The following is a 22,573-nucleotide window of genomic DNA, read 5'->3' as shown; positions in this document are numbered from 1 at the left end:
TCTGCTCTGGTGAGGCTGCACCTTGAGTACTGTGTTCAGTTTTGGGCCCCTCACTACAAGAAGGACATCGAGGTGCTTGAGCGAGTCCAGAGAAGGGCTACGAAGCTGGTGAAGGACCTGGAACACAAGTCCTGTGAGGAGCGGCTGAGGGAACTGGGGTTGTTTGGTCTGGAGAAGAGGAGGCTCAGGGGAGACCTCATTGCTCTCTACAGCTACCTGAAAGGAAGGTGTGGGGAGCTGGGGGTTGGCCTCTTCTCACAGGTAACTAGCGATAGGACTAGAGGGAATGGCCTCAAGTTGCACCAGGGGAGGTTCAGGTTGGAAATGAGGAGACATTTCTTCTCAGAAAGAGCAGTCAGGCACTGGGACGGGTTGCCCAGGGAGGTGGTGGAGTCACCGTCCCTGGGGGGGTTCAAGGAAAGGCTGGGCCTGGTGCTTAGGGACATGGTTCGGTGGGTGACATTGGTGGTAGGGGGGTGGTTGGGCCAGATGATGGTGGAGGCCTTTTCCAGCCTTAACGGCTCTATGAAAGCATGCTCCAAGGCACGGCTTGCCGGCGCACACTCAGCCCGAGACTCGTTAGCAGCCCGCCTGGGCGCTGCCCCCCGAGCGCCGCCCCGCCCGGCCGGCGCTTCCCCTTTAAATGCAAACGAGGCGGCGGCGCCGGCCCCCGCGGCCTGCGTTAAAAGTTCGGCGGGGCCATTTTGGGGCAGTAAGACCCAGCGCCGGCCCCGGGACGCCCGCCGAGCGCCGCGCACCCACCCCGACCCGCCCTGTCGCCATGAGCGAGGCGGCGGAGAACACCCCTGCCGCCACGGCGCCCACCGACACCACCCCCACCACCGCGGCGGCCGACGGAGCCCCGCCGGCACCGCCCGCAGCCGCCCCGGACGCCAAGCCCAAGAGCCCCGGCAGCGCCGCCGCCGCCAGCACCACCACGACCACCGAGGCGCCCGGTGCTGCTGCAGCCGCTGCCCCCGCCGCCGCCCCCGCCGCCACCGGGGCGGCGGAGACGGAGAAGAAAGTGCTGGGTGAGTACCGGGGCTGCACGTGGCCGGGACGGGCGGTGCCGCTGTCCTCGTCCCCGTCCCCCCCCGCCGCTCCCCGCCTCCGCTCCGTGAGTCAGGAGCGGGGCTGGGCGGGCTGCCCGCCCGGTGCGCCCGCGGCCCCGGGGGGGCTCCTCTTAGCCCGCTGCTTCATCGGCAGCAGGCGGGGGGGGGGGCTGCCGGGTTGCCTTCCACATGCTCGAGCCCAGGGTGGCGGCGCGTGTTGTCTTCCCGACTGCGATTAAACTGGATCAACCTGTTGAAAAGGGCCAGGCTGCAGCGAAGCAGTTCTAGTGGAAATAGGCTGCTATTTATACACGGCTAATCGTATTTATAATCTACTGCGTGACTCGAGGAGGCTAGCAAGATGAAAGTGAGGCTGGCTGGTAGTGTACAGTCCTGAACTTTGCTAACACAACATCTCCGAAGAGAAAGTGCAGAGCCCTGAACTTCACGAAGACAGCATCCTCTCTTCTTCTCAAGAGAAGGATTGAGGTCACAGTGTGGCAGGTACAGGAGCTGAGGTAGGAGGGAGGCTAGCAAAACAACCGTAGGTACAGCCTGCGTGGTTTTTCCCTCTTCTGTTATCAGATCTGTGAGTAATCAGTTGAGGCACACTGGTATCTTCTACATCAGGCCGCTTCTGGCCTTAACGCGGCTTGCTTCGCTCTTAGTAATGTTTTTAACTAGTTCACCTTTTGCTATTGCTTCATGGGGGAGTGAAAGAACAACTGCCTGTTCTGGTCTAGCAGAGAACATAACCTATCACAGCAATGCTTTTGCAAATTGGTCTTATTGCTAGGCAAGCTCTTTAGGAGATGTGAGAAAACGACGACTGATGCCAATTCAAAATGGACTTGAATACCTGCCTACCTCAAATGTCCCTGCTAACGGTCTTGTAAATATGTTCACTTAAGTCTCCTGTTTAAAAAAGTCTCCTCTTAAAAAAATCCCATTAGAAGCAAGGTCCGAGATGTGCTCTGAGTGTCTGATTTCTAGGTGTAAGGGCAAAGATTAATCAGCTTTCTCTTCTATTTTTCTTAGCCATGTTTTCATTAACTTAGTAATTTGGGCATGGGTAGGAGTAGTTGATGATTGTTTCCTCTGATGGGTGTACAGTGTCTCGTGGAAATACGTGGACTTCTGCTCCCTAGTGGGATAGGACTCATTGCATCAACTATCTTTGAATTGTCAGTGAAACTGGTTATGGTTTCCTCTGGGCTTGTCCTTCTTCCTGCCTGATCTCTCCACTATGACAGCTCAGGCTTAGCAATGTCTGTGCCATGGTCACGTGGACATAGAGTATAATACTATTGTCTGATGTTCTTCCCCTCACAGTAATGCTTAGGGGAGACTGTAAGACTGTGCAGATAGGGAATATTTCCCCAGTATGCTATTCTAGAGACTGACAGAAGTCTCCAGTATATTCTTGACAGCTTGTGCAAAATGATGTTGTTTGAGCCAGCTCTGAAACCATGTGTGTGGATTTCCATTTGTCAGCAGCCAGCTGGCCACACAGAGGTTTTGACTGCTGCTCCTCACACCAGTTCTCTGGCTCCTCTGTGAGGGTTTCTGTTAAACTTCTAGGCTTCTCTTCCTAATCCGATTGAAATAGGCCAACAGATTCAATGGCTATTTTGAGGGGGAGGAAAAGGATGATCGTGATGGAATCAGCGGTATTAGCCTTGTTTATTACAGCAGGCTAAAACCTGCATGCACAACTGGCTCCTGTTTCTGTGCTTGTTCCACCCCCTTCACTTTTTCCCCCCTTGACTTATACAGTGAGGTCTTGCATGTTTCCAATGTCTTCGTGTTAACAGTAAGTGTCTGTACCTGGTGATGTCCCCATGAAACTAAACCTAAAAGCACACTTATAAATGTTGATGCCAAAGATGGTTATTGTTACACAGTCAATGCGAGGCAGTGAAACTCGGGTTTTTCTCTTGAAAATAAGGAGAAAGCTGGGAATGGATGCTGGATTAGGTAGTTTTTTCTCTAATAACAGTCTCAGTCTTAAATTGGTTTTGTTTATTCTAAATGTGAACATTTGCCAAAACCTTCACTTCTGAAAAGTGAATAAATAGTAATGGTATGGTAAATAGTCTGTTACTATTTTCAGTAGACCACAGCAACAGTACAACAATGGACTGCTACCAGCAAACACTGCTTCTATAGCTGTGTATTGAGAGGAGGAGGTGGTCACTCTTCTTGTCTCTCAGGTATATGAGAATGGCAAGACTGTATGGGACTGAAAGTCTGTCTAGCTGTGTAACTGCCTAGTGAGTGTTCACAGAGAAGAATGCAGGTGTAAAACAAGTGAACTTAATTGTTTGCAGTGTGTTCTTCTTGCCTTTAGCAGACTGGCTTGGACTTCTGAACTGGAGACTCTCTAGACTTTTTCCCTTTAATTGATGCTTGTTTTTCCTGAACATATGTTAGGCTCTTAGCAAGTAGGCATTTCTCTGATGAGACCACTTTCAGGTATCTGCTGTATAAATTATAGGATGACTGCGTGGTCATGCTATGTAGTAAATAACATCTATTAAAGAATAGAGCCCAAAATTCTCTTTCCTACAGGTTTGGAAAGTACAAGTTTGTTGTCCCCACCCAGTTGCTGACAGGGAAGGAGAGGCTGAGCTTCTTCCATCACTCGAGTTCCTCCCACAGGAGGAACCTACATGTTGGAGGAACAGGTTTCACCAGATCCTATAAAACACTGCAGTATGGCTTCTAAATAAGATGCAAATTTGGTATTGTATGAGACAGGAGCTTGTCTTCTTCCTAGAACCCTCAGGACATGTACTTGGTCAGTTTATAGCTGATATTTCATGGAAGGCTTCCAGAAGTAGGAATAAAAAGAAAAACAAATGTTGGGTTCTTTTGGTTAAAGTGAAGTTGACAATGCAAGAAAGAGCTCATCCAAAATAAAGATGTGCTGCCCTTTTCAAATGAGAGTTGTGTGGTGTTTGTGATACTGCTTCTTTAGTCAGTTCTGTTTTCCAGTAAAGAAAGGGTGACACTGAGTGAAAGAGACTTCTAAATAGCTTCAGCTAGATGTGAAACATAGCTACTAAACTAAAGAAAACTGGTAGATGGCAGGTTTACAGCTTCATTGCCTGTTTCTGGGATAAGAAGTAGAGAAGAGATGAATGGCCAATTCTGAAAATAGAGCTGGGCTTCATTTTTAGATGCTGCATGCTAACTTCTTAATGAAGAACAGTAAGTTAAGGCACTAACCTGTGCCTGCTACCACATTAGTATAAACTGAAATAGAGATGAATACCTTAAGCATTAAGGGAGCAGAATCAGTCTAGTCTGACTTCATGGGCCTGTATAAAAGTATTTTTTGTAATACTAATCATAGAATCACTTCTTCTGTACTTATGTTCTAGAGCAACTTTAACTTTTCTTTCCAGCCACAAAAGTTCTTGGCACCGTCAAGTGGTTCAATGTGAGAAATGGATATGGCTTTATCAACAGGTATGTTTAAACTATTTTGTATACACAATGTACTAAGACTTGTGGTACAGATAATATGCCTTACATTAGTAGTTGCAACAGCAGACCTGACTACCGGCTCAGGCAGTTAGTGGCCAGGGTTGGCCAGGCATTTAGTAAACTTGGATGCCTTCTCTGGGCCTCTTTCTACCATATACCCTTCATAGAAAGTGTGTGTGTGTGGGGGGGGGGGTCAACACAAGGGGGAGGGGGGTCAAACTCTGTACAAATGTAGTCTGAGTAAACATACCTCAATTCTAGTGAGCTGTATGGTCTTTCATGACTACCTGGATTCTTTTAAAGATGTGAGGAAGGCAGGAGGATGGGGGAAGGGAAAAAATTTTGGATAAAAAAATCAAGTGTATTTAGAGACTAGTCAAAACACCTATTCTAAATGCAATTTGAGCTTCTCTCATATGAGAAGATACTCCAGGCCTGGGTTCACAGAACTTCATTCTCTGAATATAAATGAATATCTGAATGGCACCAATAATAGCTGAGCTGTAAGTCAGGCTCATCACATCTCAACCTTATGTGTTTGAGACCAATACTTCCAAGTTACTGGAGGGAATTCCAGTTTTTAAGGCTGGAATATCTGTGGTGTTGAGCTTAAATCTCTTGTGTGATTTATGAGAAATGAGGCCCATGCATAGAACAGTTGTCTTGCAAAAGACATACCTGGCACTTCATTTTTGTCCTGCAAGTTCTTAATCTATTACACAACAGGTAGACTTGGTGAAGTTGGACACTGTAGAATGAGAGTCCTGTTTTCAGGATCTGAAGCCAGTTCTGCTACAGGAAATGCTGAAATTACTATTCCAGTATCTAGTGACTACTATCTGGTGCTATATAAAAGAAAAGCTTGAATTAGGAAATGCTCTTAGTCTTTTGTAGTGCTTGAAAGTGGGAGCCCTCAGCTGGATATTGTGAGACAGCTAACAAGTTGCTGCACCAAGCTGAAGTCAGTCAGACCAAGCACAGGAGAGTTAGGATGACATATCTTCCTCAAACTCTTTGTGAGGGACCCAGCCATTCCCTCTGCAGAGAATTGAGTGACCAGACTGTAGGGTCTAGTTGTTTTTGCTGTATGGGAATACAGAATCAAGGTCTCTGACATCTTCATGTTTTGCTTGCAGGAGTCTGAACTGGCTGGTGTAATCTAGACAGTCTAATGACTTCTTTTCTGGTTCTCCCACCAGTGGATGCTCCTAGCACCTCTTGTGTGGAGTTGCCTGGAGTTTCTCTGAAAGAAGAGCTCTGTTAACAGCTGTGGCCAGTCCTGTTGATAGTCTTGCTTGACCTCTAGGATAGTAGCTCAGGTTGCATGCCCTGTAGAAGATTGGGGGGGGGGGGGAGGGCAGTGGAATAGTGAAAGGCAAGTAGTCTAGTCATTACTCTGTCCTGTGTTGAAACAAAATACTGAATGCTACCCTGCAGATTACAGGGAACCTCCCTCCTGTTCCCACCCCCATCCTTAAGAAGAGCTTGGGGGGGCTCCTTTCTGCTCTTAAACATATGACTGGAAATTCAGAGCAAGGTCCTGATAGTACAGCCTTATACAGAATGTGTGGAATTCAGGGGATGTACAACAGCCTGGGGGAAGGGAGGTTTTTTTTACTTGTAAAGTCAGGGATTTCTATCTAAGTATGTTAGTGTGAAGTCTTATGACTTATCACTTTCTTTTCACAGAAATGATACCAAAGAAGATGTGTTTGTTCATCAGGTAAGAGAGCAGTAATTATACTTGCAGATGTGTGTTATCCTTGGCCTGTGGTAGGCTTCTTGTGTAGCTTCTGGAATAGCTGGGTGGCTGAGGTCAGCTTATCTTTGCTGCTCCTTAGAATATTTACTCCAAATATCACATCTTGGCATGCATGCATTTCAGGGAGGAATAGGAGGGTATGTTTTCTTTCTCTCTGAAGTCATAATTGAAGGAATAGGTATTATAAACCTTCATGCTGTCTTCTGTCTGCTCTGATTTGAACACTAAACTTCTCCCCCACCCTCAGGGAGACTTCCTATGTTTTGTAAATACTTCTGCTGTTTGTCCTTCTTCCCTTCCCCCACTTTATAATGCTCCTCCTGTGTCTTCTGTTTCTTCCCACCCTTTTTTTCACTTTGAGGTCTGTTCTGTCTGCCCTCCATGGTATTGGAGAGAAAGTGATCTAGTCTGGCTCTTGACCAGGCTGGGTTGCCATCAGCTGTTGCTGCATGAGGCAGCTGTTCTTGGGAAGAAGGGGAGGAAGGCTATGTGCCAAGTGTGCCCAAGTAGGGAGAGATTGCCAAGCAGCCTGCCATTGGCTAACCTTCCTTGAACTGTCAGTAGGCTGTACTAAGTTTGTACCGTGAGTCTTGGGTCACAGACAGCTAATGGGAAGGCAGAGGATGCTGCTTCCATGCTGATGTAAACCGATTGGCTGGCATGGATCTGGTTTTGCATCATCTGAGACTTCACCAGCAAATGAAATACTATCCTTGGAGCTTGTCCCTGTGAAAGGTCTGCAGGCCACGTGAGCCTTAAAAGCAGAGCTTTCTTCATGGTGTGACAGTATTTCCATGAAATGTAGCTGGTAAACTTGCACTCAGAGTTGGTTACAGATGGAGAGGGTATGTGCATATGTAGTTAAACATCTTTGGTAAACATCAAGAGTCAGTTTAGCTCCTGTAGCTTCATGACTAAATACCCCAGGCTAACTGTTTCTCTGGGTCAAGGATTTAGACCCATTATCCCTAAAATGGGTGGAACCAGGAGGGAGTAAGACTCATGCCTGTAACAAGTGAAGATATGAGGAAGTATTCCCAGTACACATTCCCAGTTTAGTTAGTGGTCTGGGAGCAAGAGCTCTCAATGTGTATACAAACTTCTCAAGAGGTCTTAATTCATATACAAATTTCTAACAGTTAACCTCCTTCCTTAATGAACATGTGTTGTGTGCACACTGATATACTCCCTTCTGGCTGCTGGTACAGCATCTGTGCGTGGAGGGAGATGGGAAGAGTTCTCATAACTGAAAGGTGTTTTGAATAGGCAGCACTGTAAAACTGTCCTGAAGGCAAACAAGGTCTCCCTGAGACCTGTGTGAAGATAACCAGCTGTCCTACTGATGACAAACATGACACAGATCAGTGTTTTTCTTTAAGACTGCCTGTGAAGACTCAAAACAGTGAAGGCCCACAGCAGGATGCTATTATCTGCTGTTTTGTCTCACCCGTGGAGATGATTATTTACCTGTATGTAAACTGGTGCTGGCAAGAACTTGATTTTCAGCTGTGGAAGATAAGATGCTCTAGGCATGAGCACTGAGCAAAACTGGCTTGGTGTTTCAGAAACACCACATCACATGCAAGCTTGCATCTGATTAAACCTGTCTGGGGGCTCTGTATGGCAGTGTAGATTCCTCCAGATGCAGCCTACGTCAGCCGTGATCAGATGTTCCTAAACTTTTCCATCCCGAGCTGTTCCGGTCCGTGGACAATGGCAGGAAGCGGGGGTGCGAAGGAGTGATGGGTCTGCTCTCCGCTTGGTGGTGCAGTGGGAGGAGGTCCTTGCTCAGGGTGTCCTGGCTGGGGCTTCTGCCCTGGTGCCCCTGCGTGGTGCTGGGGAGCTGCTGCCTGGCCACTCAGGGTAGGAGCTGCCGGGCAGGGAGTGGTGTGAGGAAGGCAAATCTGTGAGGAAGGCGATTCAAACATGGCTAAGCAAACATCCTGCCAGCAGCTCCCTCGCTGTTCTGTGTTAGTGCCTGTGCAGCTCCTCCTCCCCTTCCCCCACGCCCTGCCCGGGGAGGGGCTGGATTATACATCTAATCCCTTTAGAATAAGGTTGACCTAGTTGAACAGATACACCCTCCTCCTCCCTCGGCGCGCACATAGTGGGGAGGGAACAGCCCGGTCTCATGATCGGAATGGGGGTTAACTCTCAGTGTGTGTCTATTGGATGCTATTTATAAATGAGCACAGATTAAAATGCTTTTCTCTTTAGGGCATGCATGGCTTGCTTTGAATTAACCCTTTGTCTTGTGGGGGACCTGAGCAGTGGTTTGGGGAAGGGCACGACTTGCTTGGCTTTGTCTTGCTTGTTGTCCTTGTGCAGTTTGCTCGTGTGAGGTGCTGCTGAGGGCACTGTGTCAGTTAGGTGCAACGCAAGCAGTGGGCATTCCGTATCCTCACAAAGGAGTGTGAGAGGGAAGGAGGAGGGAGTTCTGCAACTTAACACCATTAAAAGTGTAGGTAGCTAGAGAAGCTTTTCTTGAGGCATAGTTTGAATCAAGAAGCAGTGAGGTGAAGCTTGTGCAGCAAAGGAGATTAATCTTTTTTTCTACACTTCGCCAGGCTGTATCTTCATGCACAGTGTTTATAGTGCAACCTGGTATAGATGTACCAGTAACTGATGTGATGAATTTTGGCTATCACTGTGACAATGCTGGATGTGCACATGATGTGGTGATATCATGAGGGTACAGAAAGAACTCTTCCAAACAAAGTACTGAACTAGCTCTGAAGTTTATCATAGCTGTCTGTTCATCAGTGTTCCCTTGGGAAAGGAAAGGCTTTGTGTTAGCTGTCAGTGCTGCCTGTGTTAACACAAAGGCGCTTGAGCTTGCAGAATGGTGGTGAACAGTAACAGGGAGAATAGTGCTCTCTCCTCTCTGGATATACAGAGTACAAGTCTTTTTCTCTAAGCTTGGAGCTTAGGCTTGTTAGCAGCTTATTTCTGCAGTGTTTACCTACAGCTGAGGTAGTAGTAAAGCCATCCACTTACTGTCAAGTTTTGAGATATTCTCAAAGTTCTTTGTGTATGCTTTTATGAAATAACCCCAAAGCCTACTGCGTGGCAGCTTCTATCACCAATTGACAGATCATTCAATTGCAAATCCTGAACTTTGAAGCTTTTGTCCATAAGTCTGAAACAGTACGTATGAAATCATGTTGATTTCATCTTCCATTATCTTTCTTGAAAGTTTGAATAGGTTGATTAATCTTAAGTACACCCTCTGCTGAAAGGATGTCTAGTAGTCCTCTTTCCTCTGCCCTTACAGGGAAGGGGAGGAGTTTGAAATGCAGCTTGTTGACATCCATCATGTGCAGAGTGTGAGACTTCAGAGTCATGTCAATTGTCTCAGTACAATGGTAGTGAAAAAATTAAACCCTTAATCTACAGTGAAAGTAACGATTTTAGTGCTAGTACTTAGCATTTATGGAAAACCTAGGACTTCCAGGTGGTTTTAGTAATGGGGCAGTTACTAAGAGGTCAGCAAGAAAGCAAACAAAGCTGTCCTGGCTGAAGGTGGGAGTCTCTGCTTGTTGTGGTGGTTCCCAAAAGAATGTGCTTGAGCAGCTCGTTCTCTTCCTTCTCGTTATCTCATCTCTTCCTATCTGTTTTCTTTCCTATCAGAAAAATTCCTGGATTGTTTTTTGCTTTGGTAGCAATACTATCTACACTTTCATGTTCTTCTAAGGCTTAAGAGCCTTTCAGGGACACTGCAGTGTACAGAGAAAAACTGGATAGATGCAGAGCTATAGGGCTACAAGGACAGGCTGGCCTGTTGCCTGAAACAAAGGGGATTGTTTTCAGCAACAAATGAAAATACTTTTCCTAAACTGGTCAAGCTCAACTTTAAACTGACTAGAATTTTTCTTTCAGTACTTCAGTGGGAAATATTTTGGGGCTAGTGTTGACTGAATGACTATAGTTGCCATGCGCTGGTAATAACTTCTCTGATCTTCATTCTGCCTTCCTTTCTTCGGCTGCAGACATATTACAATTCTCTTATTTTACTTTGTAAATGTACTTTACTTCTTAAGCAGGATTTGTGCATTTCTATATACTGGATCTACATCTATTTCCTTCATGCTAACAAGACATCCATATTAGGAGACTTCGAGTAGATTGGTCTTTAATCAAAGAGGACTTTAGTAAAAAGCTGGTTCCCTGGATTGTCTTCTACAATGTATGTGTGCTTAATGTTGTCTGATCTCTTTCAGTTTATGAACCTGTACTTAATGAACTGGCAGTAGCCTTTCCTTGTTATAAATGCCTCTCTGAAATCCTGGCAATGTTCTACTAACTGAAAGGCATCCATAGCTGTTAGGCTGAAAATCACTCTAGGATGTTTGGGTGTTCCTGTGAGTCTGGGGTTAGAGGATAGGATGATGTCAGCTGGTTCTGATTGCAAGCAATGTTAATAGTATTTTGGGGATTCTTGTCTGAAAGAGATGACTATGCTCTAGTAATATTCCCCTGTGTTCATCAGGGACTTGCCTAACTTTCTGGGGTCTCCCTTAGAGTGCTTAGGTAAAATGCATATTTTTGTTACTCCATAGTTCATAATTCTTTTCTAGTTACAAAGAGCTGTCATGATACCTTATAGTTAATGCCACCTCCTACAAAATACTCATGATCTTAACATCTTTGTACATGGTCAACAGGTCTCCCAGTGATTGTAAAGGAATGGGTCACAGTTGTTGCTGGAGCTACTTCAGTATGGCTTGCAGGAGACCAAACACTCCATTTGAGTGTATGGAAATACAGAAAGATTGTGATACTTAGTAGGCTTGAAAGGGGGAGTCCTGGGGCAGCAGCAACTTGTAAGCTTGTGAGTGTTGAAAAAGGAGCGAACCCTGACTAAGGGAGGAAGGAGGCCCTGTAATAAAGTGGAGGGAGGGAATCAATATTTTTGAAGTATTTTGGTGTGGTGACTGATCTGGTATGTGGAGTTGGGACTGTAACAGGAAAATATAATTCTTCCCTCATCTACAGTGCTATGAAGGAGTAAGATAATGAGTAAGATTAACTAATGTATTTTTCTTTATCTAAAGACGGCAATAAAGAAAAACAATCCACGGAAGTATTTGCGCAGTGTTGGTGATGGAGAGACTGTAGAATTTGATGTGGTCGAGGGAGAGAAGGTAAGATTATAGAGGTGTAATACAGAGTTTACATCACTCATCACTCTCATGGGAAGTAACACAGAGCACTGTCTGTACATCTAGTGTTTTTTGTCTAAAGTGTTGATCCTTTTACTTGATAGAACAGTTAATGCTTATTTAGCAGTCTGCAGGCCACAACTGATATATATATATATTCCCCTGAATAATTTGGTTTGGAGTCTGGTAACTTGAAGGTTCTTGAGCTTCTACTTTCTCACTCATTTTGAGTTCTCTGAGCTTTCTGGATCTTTATATTTTAATCAGTGATTTTTTCCTGTTTTTTTTCCTACCCTCTGAACTTAGTCTGGTAGGATCTCAACTCATTAGCTTATACAGTTGTAACTCTTGTGTTGCAGGGTGAGAATAACAGACCCGCTTTTGCACTACAGGAGGAAAGGATCTGTGTAGCTGGGAACTGATGTTATACTCATGCAAACAAGTTATTCCTTGTTTCTTTCTTCCCCTTCTGGCTCGGGTTCTTTTCTCACAGAACTGTAGTTAATTTTTTTGGCCTTTTAGGGTGCAGAAGCAGCTAATGTCACTGGTCCAGATGGAGTCCCTGTAGAAGGCAGTCGCTATGCTGCAGACCGGCGCCGCTATCGACGTGGCTATTTTGGCCGACGCCGTGGACCACCTCGAAGCGTAAGTTTGACTTCTTAGTAATGGTTGTCCTACCTCAGCCGTCTTCCATTCTTGTCAGGAGATGGAACAACAGGTTCAACGGTGGCATGTGCTAAACTGTTAATGCTTAAGTTGTTCATGTTCTTCAGTAATCTCATATTTTTGCTTTGTCCAGCATATCATTGATGTTAATACTGAGCCTTATTATTGGGTGTCCTGCAGGCTTTTTTTAGCATCTTTCTGAATGGTGTTAGAGCATTTTTTGGGTGTTAAGCTATCTTGTTGAGGAGCAAACACAGGAGTAAAACTCCTGATTGTTTCCTTTTGCTCTCCTAAAATTAAAATCTCCCTCAACTGTCTTCAGTGAATGGTTTAGTTGATAGTATTGGTTTTATCTTGGAGCTGATTCAAATTTTAAATGAGCAGACATATCAAGGCTTTGACACCCCTGTGTACTGCTGAGTATGGAAAGCAGCTGTTTCCTTCTGCCTGAGGAGTGATAATGTGAGACCTGTCTTGGACATGGGGAACATTCAGTCTCGGGGTTCTTGCACTGGGACGTATTCTCTTGGATGTCTAATGGAAATGTATGCAGCTAAAACTCTGGCTTGCATGTGATACTGTTTGGATCCCAGTAGTTGAAAGTATACACAAGGGGGACAAATTGTGATATTCTGTTTTTTCTTAAGCTTGTTTATATCCAAGTCTCCATGTTAGTGTTGGGAGGGGCAGTACTAGGCCTTAACTGCTTCGTGACCTGGTGATTGATATGAGGCCCCTTTTGAAAACTGAAAACGTACTGGTCTTTCTCTGGTATCACTTCTAGAAGAATTACAGCCTTCAAAGCTTGCAAATGCTCCACCTAAAGTTATTAACCTGGGTGCTTATTGTGCATGAGGCTTTTTCCTTCCATTTGGGTTGTTGAGAATCCTTTCGAATGTCAGACCTGCCCTCCAGAGCATTGATATGTCCTCTAGATCTGGTGTAATCTGTGAACTGACAGCAGAACAGAACTTCTAAGATTTTGGACACATCATAGTACCATACCCTTAGCATACCATTCTTTATCAAAGTAACTAGGTAGACTGTGTGACTGCAGTGACTTCTCAAAGATGGTAGTGACACTGGCCAGGATCTTTAGCACTCTTAACTGTATCCTATCTAGTCCCATAGACCTGGCTGTGTAAGATTGTCACAAGTGACACTTTCTCATGACCTTAGTTACGAGTTCTCCAAGAATGCCAGCTCTGGCTGCAGCTATGCCTGCTAAACTCCTTGTGTATTGCAGTGGAGCATTCTTATGTTCTGAGCTAGCCTGAGGGCTGACCAGTTCTGATGGGCCTTCTTTACTGACTTACTGATTAATTAGTAGCCCAAACAAGTAAAAGCTCCATTCTGAGTGTCCTAGTGGAGTGAATCCTCTTCTGAAGCATTATTTCTTTTGAGGATTTTTTTCTTGTATCAGTTAACACATTCTTCATCTTGCAACTGCAAGACTACTGCATTTCAAGAAGCTTATTTCCAATATCCCTTTTTCTTTAACAAGGCCTCTGCTTTACCATTCTGTTAAGATTTGCACAGGGGAAAGGAAGGTAGCAATGTCTGAGCCATAGCAGTATGTATATGCTATTTCCGTGGTGCTGTTCACAGCTGAACTAAAGGTGTTGTTGCTTGACTTGAGGAGTTGTTTCCATCTAGCTGTCTTTCAGAACTCTTCTGAAACTTTTTGGGTACTCATAGTACGCTATTCTTAGACTTCAGTGTCTCAAGGAAGTTCAGTTGTTTATAAGCAACTGTTGTTGCACATCTGAAAAAGAAATGTCAGTGTACCTACGCCTGATACACTTTAGATCTACTAGGCTGCAGAGGTGACTCTTCAAGAACTCAGTTCCATGTCACCAATACTTTCTTTAGTAAAGAGCAAAGGATTCAAAAAAATTTTTACAGCTTAAAAAAAAAACAGTGCTATAGCTTAAGAATGGCAGTAATATTCAGCTTCAGTTTAAGGTGAATTTTGATGCAGCGGTCTTCCAGGTTTTAGGAACTTCTCATTGCTTTCACTTAGCAAATGTAGTTCAACCTTGTAGCCCAGCAAGAGATTTTTCTTTGTTTATTCGTGTTTTTTGGCAAACTTTAGATGCTATCCATTGTTCGCCATGCTAGCTCAAATGTCTGTATTCTGGATGTAATTTGCTGGGCCTGTTCCTGAACACCTGTGATTTTCTTCAAGAATAAGAAGAAACTTCAAGAATATGAATCTTTTAACCAGCTTCAATGGACATTTGTCTGGATTGCTCGGAGGGTTCTGTGGAGAGCAGAGATGCTTCTTAACTGCATTCACTGAAGAAAAGAGGCTGTGGTCTTCCACAAACTGTGGTAACAGACATGGTGTGGAGCTGTAGTCGGAATGTTAATACAGGCAATGAATCATGAATAACCTTGAACTGATGAGGTCATCTAAATCCTGTGAACGAATGAGTCAGAGATGGGCAAAATTGTTTGGGAAACACTTTAAAGGCTGACATTTCTTGTGCAGATGTGAAAATATAAATGGCTCATTCAGTAGCTTTTGTACAGTACTGAAATGGAAGAACAGGAATAAATTGGAGGAAGCAGATGAGTAAAAAGCACCTTGCAGTTTCAGCTAATGCTTAAAAATACGCTTTCATTTGGGGAGAGAATAAAGCTTCATATCTTCATGGGAAGTTACAGTATGCCTGCCTATTTTGTAGGAGGAAAAATGTGGAGTGAAGCTGGCCAGGCCAACTTCTTACATTGATCTTTTAGGATGACCTAATGTGTTAGCAGGTATCTTGCATTAGATTAGATTAGTGGAATATGTTAAATGAACAGGACTGTGTGCTAGAGATGTAGTGATGTTTTAACAATACAGATGAAGCTTTCGCAGTCAATGAATCTAATAAACTTACTATTAGTGTAATAAAACAAGATCTCAAAGCTCAAGTTTTGGCTTCTGGTTACACTGTCAGAAGTTAATGAAACAGTGTAGCAGCTTTATTCTGGAAGCATACTTGACCTCTGGCCAGCAGACCTATTTAACTTTCAGTTAAACGAATGTATTAATTTTTGTGATACTACTGATATTTCTAGGCTAAGCAATTCAATGTTTTCAACTAGCTGTGCAACCCAAGCACATTTAAAATACTGAAGCATCAAAATTCAGTTCAAGGTGAATAGGAAAACAGTGTCTGCATTGTTTTCCAGTAGTGCTTCATCAAGTTCAGTCATTCCTTTTTGTCATTGTCACTGTGGGAAATGCTGTTCTTTATCTGAGATTTCAATGCAGGTTTCTGTAGGGAGAATGCAGGCTTCTATAGGGAGGAGTGGACCTAGGTTGTGCCATTAAAAGGCAATATTGAATTTCTGTGTGTCTTTAAAGAGCAGTGAACGTGATGCTAATTGTCAAGTCCTATAGGAGAGGTTTTGGCTGAAAACAGTTTTGCATTCCTCCTTACTGTTAGCTTTGATGCTTTAACTTCTGGCATGCTGTCCTTTTGACAAGACCTTCTAGGCCTTCATGATTTCTAACTTCTGGTACTACATGTTAGAACTGATTGAGATTCCAACTGTTAGCTCACATGTTGGAGAGAAGTTATAATTATGCTGGGACATGCACAGAAGGGAGGGAGATGTGAGGGAATGTTTTTCTCTAATGGAGCCAGACCAGAAGCAGTCTGAAGCAACTTTGAGCATGATGACTTTCAGGTAGCTATCCTAATTCAGGAGTGTCCAGATCAATGGCTACCTTTCAATAATGCATTTACCTCTTGCAATTCAGTGACATTTGTTTTGAAATGCACTCTGGTATGTGTTAGAACTGTTGGTTTCTCTCTTTCTCTAGAGGGAGGGAGGCAGCATCAGCAGGTGGCTTTATCTGCTACTAGGAGGAACAAGGACATCTTAACTCTTGTTCTGCCCCCACTGTCACTTTGCTAAAACAAAAGCCTTATGGTATGGTATCTATGCTTTGAATGTAGAACCTAATGTGTTGGGATCCTTGTACAGGCTTACTGTTCTGTCTGAACTGGTATTCAAATCCTTGGGCTATAGAGTCAACATACACCTGTGAAGAAAGATAACACTTCATCTTTATCTTGGTCTCCTGATTTACTTTGCTTGCAGGGTGTTGAGGGAGAAATCAAGGATGGGATCACAGAAGGAGGACAACTTAATCAGCAAGTCCATAGGAATCCTACGTATCGTCCCCGCTACCGCAGGTTTGTGCTATTTTCTCTGCTTGTCATTGCAAATAAATGTGGTCTATAAAAGCTTAGAGTAGGAAGTTGTATTCCCCAACATTCATGTACATGTGAGTGGTAGGGAGAGGTGAGAAGCATTTTAATATTTATACCTTTCTCCTAATTATCAGGAGTAAGGAGGTTACTGTAGAAATAGCTTAATGTGACTGTATGTTACTCAGAGCCAGGAATAGGTCAAGAAAGGGCAAAGTTTTGTATTGTTACTTCTCACAACTGAGCAACATTGAAGTGAGTTGGAAGCTTTCTTGTCCTAGCTGAACTCTTATGTCTCCTTGAATCTAGATTCACCATTGTTCCACTTGATCTGGGACAGGTAGATCCAGCATCTGCAGGGGCAACGTGTGCTCTAATACTTCACGTAGACTGCATCCACGTGTAGTAGCATAGGAGTTTGCAGTTCATTGCTGGACTGCTGGTCTGTCTGTATCTAGCACAGTCCTGTGTGTTGCTTAGGCCTTTTTCTAAGCACTGGTGTCTCTTGTAGGTACAGAAAAAAGCCTACTGTTCAGGAAAAATTCAAGTCATGCCTTATCTCTTAGAGGCCATTAGATTGTATGGTAGCATTTCAGTGAACTTGCAGTATCCTGTGCTGGTGAAGGGATCCCTGTAGGGATCCATAAAACTGGACTAAATGGGTGACCAAATAGGCTATTCTTGGGTTAAGTCAAAGTTTAGATTGTACATGAGCACTCATGCTTTCCAATGGGATATGCAGCATAACTTGCTGAGTGATGTGTTAGTCATCCCTTTAATTGGCCAGCATAGGATTTTTCTTTATTTTTCAGTCTTAATTCTGACATGGCCACTCTAGTTTCCACATGTTTGCACTGAGGGAGCAATTCCATAATTGAGTGATTCAGTGTAGTTCAAAATATCAGTATATGAAATACCCAGCCTCTGACTGTTACACATTCTGAGATGTTGCCCAACTATTTTTTTAACTTCCTTTAAGTGGAAAAGCTTATTCAGATTCCTGACTTCTTGTGACTTCTGTTTCCTCTTGGAGGATGAGTGACAAATAAGACCAGTGAACACAATCCAGTAGTTGTCTCTCATAATTCCTTATAGAGACTACTCTTCAGGAGCTGAATTGTATTAGTATGCCATTCAGCAGACCTCACTTGCTCCTCTAAATCTTGTCCTTGTTTTATGTGGTCAAGAGGGGCAACATTGTATTGGTTACTTCAGAGGGAGTATACAGAAGTGGTTCATGGGTGTAATAGGAATTACTAGGAATTAAACCATTCGATTACAAATAAGGCTGGGCTAGTCCAAGGCTAACTTGGTAGAGTTATGTGGCCACTGCTGGCTTGTTTCTTCTCTTAGCCAGCAGTTCAGATGGCCTAACTACCTCTTTATTATAGACAAGCAGTAGAACATGCTGATGTAGTCTCAGTGGTGAAGAGACACCCAGGCTGCTTGTCTACTCCAATGAAACAAGTTTTTTTCCTTAAACGACATGACAGCCAAACTGCAAAGGGATTGCTTGCTAGCATTTGAAACCATTAAGATGGTACTTGGTTAGAGAGGTCTTTTTGCTAGGCTGAAGTTAAGGTAGTTTAACCTTCTCAGGACTCCCTCGTACTTGATACATATTTCCCTGTCTCTTCAGAGGTCCCCCACGTCCACGCCCTGCCCCAGTGGCAGGAGAGGCCGAAAACAAAGAGAACCAGCATGAAGCCAATGCTATGAGTCAGCAGCCACTTCGCCGTGGGTATAGGCGCCCGTACAACTACCGGCGTAGACCTCGTCCACCCAATGCGTCAGCTCAGGATGGGAAAGAGGTAAGCATGCTCCTGGCAATGCAGCAGAAACTGAGTTTTGATGATATGAATATTCACGAGCCTCTGCTCTGCTGGGAGGATTTACCAGGTGTATTGGAGTGTTGGAGGTTACTGATGGCTGACTCCAAAATGCTGACAGAGGCAGCTGGTTTCATTGCCTGTTCCTTATGAACTTATTTGAGCAGCTTACCTTAAATGGAACCAGTAGTGGGATAGGAATTGCTTCTGGATAATTCTTAGTTGGAGTCACTAACACTCTTTTGAAGTAGAAACATTCTGAGCTTCCTCAAATATCCTCAAACCATCTCTTTCTAGGATAAGAGAGCTCTGAAAGCTTTGGATCAATTTTCTGAGCTGCTTGAACTGGATGAATCCAGGTTGTAAACAGACTTTACCTAGTGAGCAAATCTCTCATTCTGTATCCACCTGAGGTAGTCTCTTCCATGTTGGAGCTGCATTGAAAAAAGCGTATCAAAAATGATTTGTGTAATGCTTTAACTATAAGAAATATGCTAAAATTATATTTTCTGAAGATTCATCTTCCTTGCTTGTATAAAAACCTGGGTTATATTGGTGCTGCCACTGAACAGAGAAGGGATTTTCTTAGTCTTTGCCTCTAACAAGGTTTATTGTGTCTCAGACAAAGGTGACTGAAACACCTGCTGAAAATCCTGCTCCGGTGACTGAGCAGAGTGGTGCCGAGTAATGTCCAGCTTCCCGAGGCACCTTTACCATCTCTCAGGTAAGGAATATGGGTAGTTCTTGTACTCCAACTAAAACAGGATCGTGTATATTTCTAGTACTTTGGGTTGTGGCTGTATCCCCATAAGTCTGGCTATCTAGTAAGTTATGTGCAACTTCTGAGAGCCTTGTGTAGGTGAATCAAGGAACTGTCTACTGTTCTTTCTCTCTGTAAGAAAACAAGTCTTGCTTTATCTGTATCTTCAGTAATAGCATCTATTAATGAATTGGTGCTGTTTTGCTGTAGGAAGATGCTGTATTTTCAGTTTGTAGATAGGATATGCCAGTCATGCTTAATCTGTTAATCAGAACACTCACCCTTCTGACATCCCACCTTTTCAACAGTGAAGTGAAATTAAGTTACATATTCTGTGATATATTTTCAATCCGTCTTTTCAACAGGTGTCCTAAAGTACAACTCAAAAGTAACACCAAAGAAATATTCAAGCAATAAATACTCAACAATGATGAAAGCAAAGATTTGAAACATCAGAACTTAAAAATAATACCAGCAGCTGAGATCCAGGGAACGCCTGCAAGACAGATGCATGAAGAGAAAGAGAGCGAGATTCAGAGCAACCTCCCCAGTTTCAACAGCAACTGTGGGTTTTTTCTTTTTTAGAATTTCAATGTTTTGCTAGTATTGAATTTTTCAGTTTTTCTTTTGGTATCAAACTGAAAAGAAAAGGGAAAAATACCCAACCAAAGAAATGAAATTGAAATCAAATGCTTTTTTATTGGATGCTGGTGCTAAACCTCCCAAGTGTGTTGAGTTTTCTTTTTTCTGTGCCAGTCCTGTTCACTGCAGGACACGGGGAGGAGAAATTTCCGCTTTCCTTGGTAAGATCTATTTGAAACTGTGCAGCATGGGTGACGTTCCTCACAAATAAAAATGATTTCAAGTACCAAAAAAGCAAATCCATTTGAAGTGTTTGTTCATGTTCTCATTTAAAATAATGAATGACTGTATCTTACTGCTTCAGCATTTGTGTGAAAATGAGGGCTACATCCTTAAATGTATAAAGATGTCTTGTCTCCAACTATGTTGGATGATACGTGAGCAGTGTTAAGTAGGGCTACTTGAATGTAAAACAACTTCTACAGAAAATTATACAATGGAGCTATAACTTAAAATGCCTTCTGATTTTGTGACTCAAATAGCTAGGTTTTTCTGTTACTGTCTTCCAGCAGGAGTTTGGAAGATTAGGAAAATTATCCTGCTAATGCATTCCAAATCTGTTTTGCAAGGCTCTTGTGTTCTGTAAACAGTAGAATCCAAGGTTCTCTTTGAGATAAATCTGCTCAAAAAGACAGCTAACATAATAAATGCCACTTCATTCAAGCTTCTGTTCCAGAGTAGTGGCAGTAAAATTTATTAGCCCCCCCCAAAACTTTTTTATTGAAAACAGTAAAATATTGTATGTCTTCTGTGTTGAAGAGCAAAGTTCTTAAAGTTATTAACTGTTGTACTAATGCATGTGTTTGTGTTCCTCCCTGAAGTTTGGCCTTCGTGAAGTTTGGATATCTTGCAGGTGTTATCAGTCTCCTTCCAGCTGCTGAATATGGGTGTGTTCCTTCAGCTATCTTGTTGCATGCTTCGTTCTCCAACATGTCCAACGTTTTTCATGTTTCTGTCTTACAGTTGCTGTTACTCCAACCTTGGGTAGTGTATTTGTATCCTTAAAACACCTCTTCCTGAACTTAGTTATACAATCCTCACAATCTTTATTGAATAGCACTTCATGTAAACCCTCTTTGTACAGAGCAACACTGTACATGTGTATGACAAAGGAGTAGAGATTCCTGGCAGGTGAGTTCTGTCCTCATCTACTCTAGTTTCTATGTTCAGGGAAAAGGCAAGGATTTGGACTGAGATTTCTAAACTTATATCAATGTGTAAAATAGCCCAACTTTGTAAAACATCCAAAACATGGACTTGCCTCCTAAACCTTTGTAAGATAACATGAATTGGGTTTATAATAAGAACTGGAAAGCAGAACTGGTAAGCACTAGTACCGGAGGAAATAACATTCTAATCAAAGTGCGGGCTAATGTTCTGATGAGAACTGATAAGCTGAAGCTTACATTTGAAATGCAAAGTTCCCCCCCTAGGCCAGGCCTTGTCAATTCTATTTTATAGTGTGTCATTACAGCCTTGTATCAGACAACATATGACTTGGTTTGCTGGTTCTTGGATACTTGTAGGCATCCAACTCTTTCCCTGCAGACAAGTTAAGTACATAACAATGGACTGTAAATTTTGTTGTGGTGAATACTGTAAAAAAAGTGGCAGTGCTAAACAACAGAGCACTTCCTCGCCTAAACAAGTGTTTAAAGATCAACTCCATGCCCTCCTTGCTAAGCTTCACACACTTATCAGCTGTGGAATTAAATCTGACCTATCTATTTATGCAAAATGAACTAGTGTGAACATATTCCACTGTCTGTCCAGGTCTCTGCATTAATGATAATTTAAAAACAAAGTTTAACTGATTTGTGATGTGCCTATTAAGTGTTACTGTAAGTGGATAAGGGAAGAATAACTAAGAACTGAGGAATAAGAACTCCTTACTGCTCTATTTGAGATCATGGAGTGGCAGTGTACTAGTGCCCCCTTCTCTTACTTTTGTGGCTGTTTGAAAAAGCATGCTTTTCCTTAAAATACAGTACAGGAATCACCTATGAATAACTGCTGCACAGGCTGAAGTTACATTAGTGGAGTTCACTGAGAGTGAGCATAAAACTAAACTGCTACTTACTTTCATTACAAAAATCTTCCTACTGGATTATTAGAAGATGTCAACCTAGCACTTACTGTTACAGTTTAAGTTGTGAACGCTAGATGGGGATGTTGATCCACATCCTTTCTACTTCTGTAAACAGAATTTGTATTGTGCACCCCTGTCACAGAAAAATCCATACTTTGATGTGGCTTCTGTGGCAAGTCTTAGGTATCTAGGTGGGCTAGAATGCGGTAGATGCATACACCAGAACTGTCAATCTCCACAAGATGATTATCAATCAAAAAAACTTATTGTTAGAAGTAAAAAAAAATAGTCATCTTGCTGTATTGTATTACAAACAGTATGAACTGTTCCTACTCTGGTGTATATCCGTGCCTCTTCCAGTTATGTACTTGGGAAGAAAAGCTTGGGGACAAGGCAGCAGTCCTAGTATACTTATCCAGCCAGATTCTCTAAGCTAAGTATGTGCTGTAGTCCCTGCCTGCAACCTTTGGTTTTCTTCCTAACTTTTGTCCCTACTGCTCATCATAGTTAAGCATTTGTTGGGCACATGGTTACTAGTTTAAGAACTTTCAACAGTAAGAAAAAGGATGGTACAGACAACAACTTTTCACAGGTATTCACAAACCTGGCCTGTTCACTCACAGGGGGGTGACCTAGTACCTCAGCATGAGTGCCTGTTCTTAAGGCTGCATTGGTGTGCTATCATCTCTCTGCTTCCTGGTGAGAAAAAATTTAAGGTGTACTTAATGGTTTTTGTTGCTATAATGCCTACCTCTGTGGTTACACAGAAAAAAAATCCAAGATTGGGAAAGCTGTAAAATGATGAGACTTCAGGGCTAGGGAAAAAATTTTTACTAGAAATCATACTAGATGCCTCCTCTCCTGACAATTATGCTCCCTGGCTGTGTCCATTTGTGCTGGAGAAATAA

At 43.1% G+C, this 22,573-nt stretch overlaps 1 protein-coding gene across 1 annotated transcript; it reads left to right on the top strand.

The window, feature by feature from the left end:
- The first annotated feature begins 632 nt into the window (after positions 1–632).
- YBX3 (Y-box binding protein 3) lies at positions 633–19,810 on the top strand. The gene is made up of 9 exons (XM_083841031.1): positions 633–1,031; positions 4,463–4,526; positions 6,234–6,267; positions 11,361–11,450; positions 11,991–12,113; positions 16,236–16,330; positions 17,985–18,156; positions 18,797–18,898; positions 19,300–19,810. The coding sequence occupies exons 1-8, from the start codon at positions 644–646 to the stop codon at positions 18,860–18,862; spliced, it is 1,032 nt and encodes a 343-aa protein (XP_083697157.1). The 5' UTR covers positions 633–643; the 3' UTR covers positions 18,863–18,898; positions 19,300–19,810.
- Positions 19,811–22,573: the final 2,763 nt, after the last annotated feature.

The sequence above is a fragment of the Anser anser genome (genome assembly GCF_964211835.1).
Source record: "Anser anser genome assembly, chromosome: 1".
Lineage (NCBI taxonomy): Eukaryota > Metazoa > Chordata > Aves > Anseriformes > Anatidae > Anser > Anser anser.
The sequence above is the reverse complement of the archived record's forward strand: the minus strand, read 5'-3'. Positions and strand labels throughout refer to the sequence as shown.

Bases quoted from the DNA above. Each gene is read 5' to 3' on its own strand.
- YBX3 (XM_083841031.1), top strand. From the start codon at position 644: ATGCAAACGAGGCGGCGGCGCCGGCCCCCGCGGCCTGCGTTAAAAGTT. The intron at 4,527-6,233 runs GTATGTTTAAAC...TTCTTTTCACAG, and splicing joins GGATATGGCTTTATCAACAG to AAATGATACCAAAGAAGATG. The intron at 11,451-11,990 runs GTAAGATTATAG...TTGGCCTTTTAG, and splicing joins ATGTGGTCGAGGGAGAGAAG to GGTGCAGAAGCAGCTAATGT.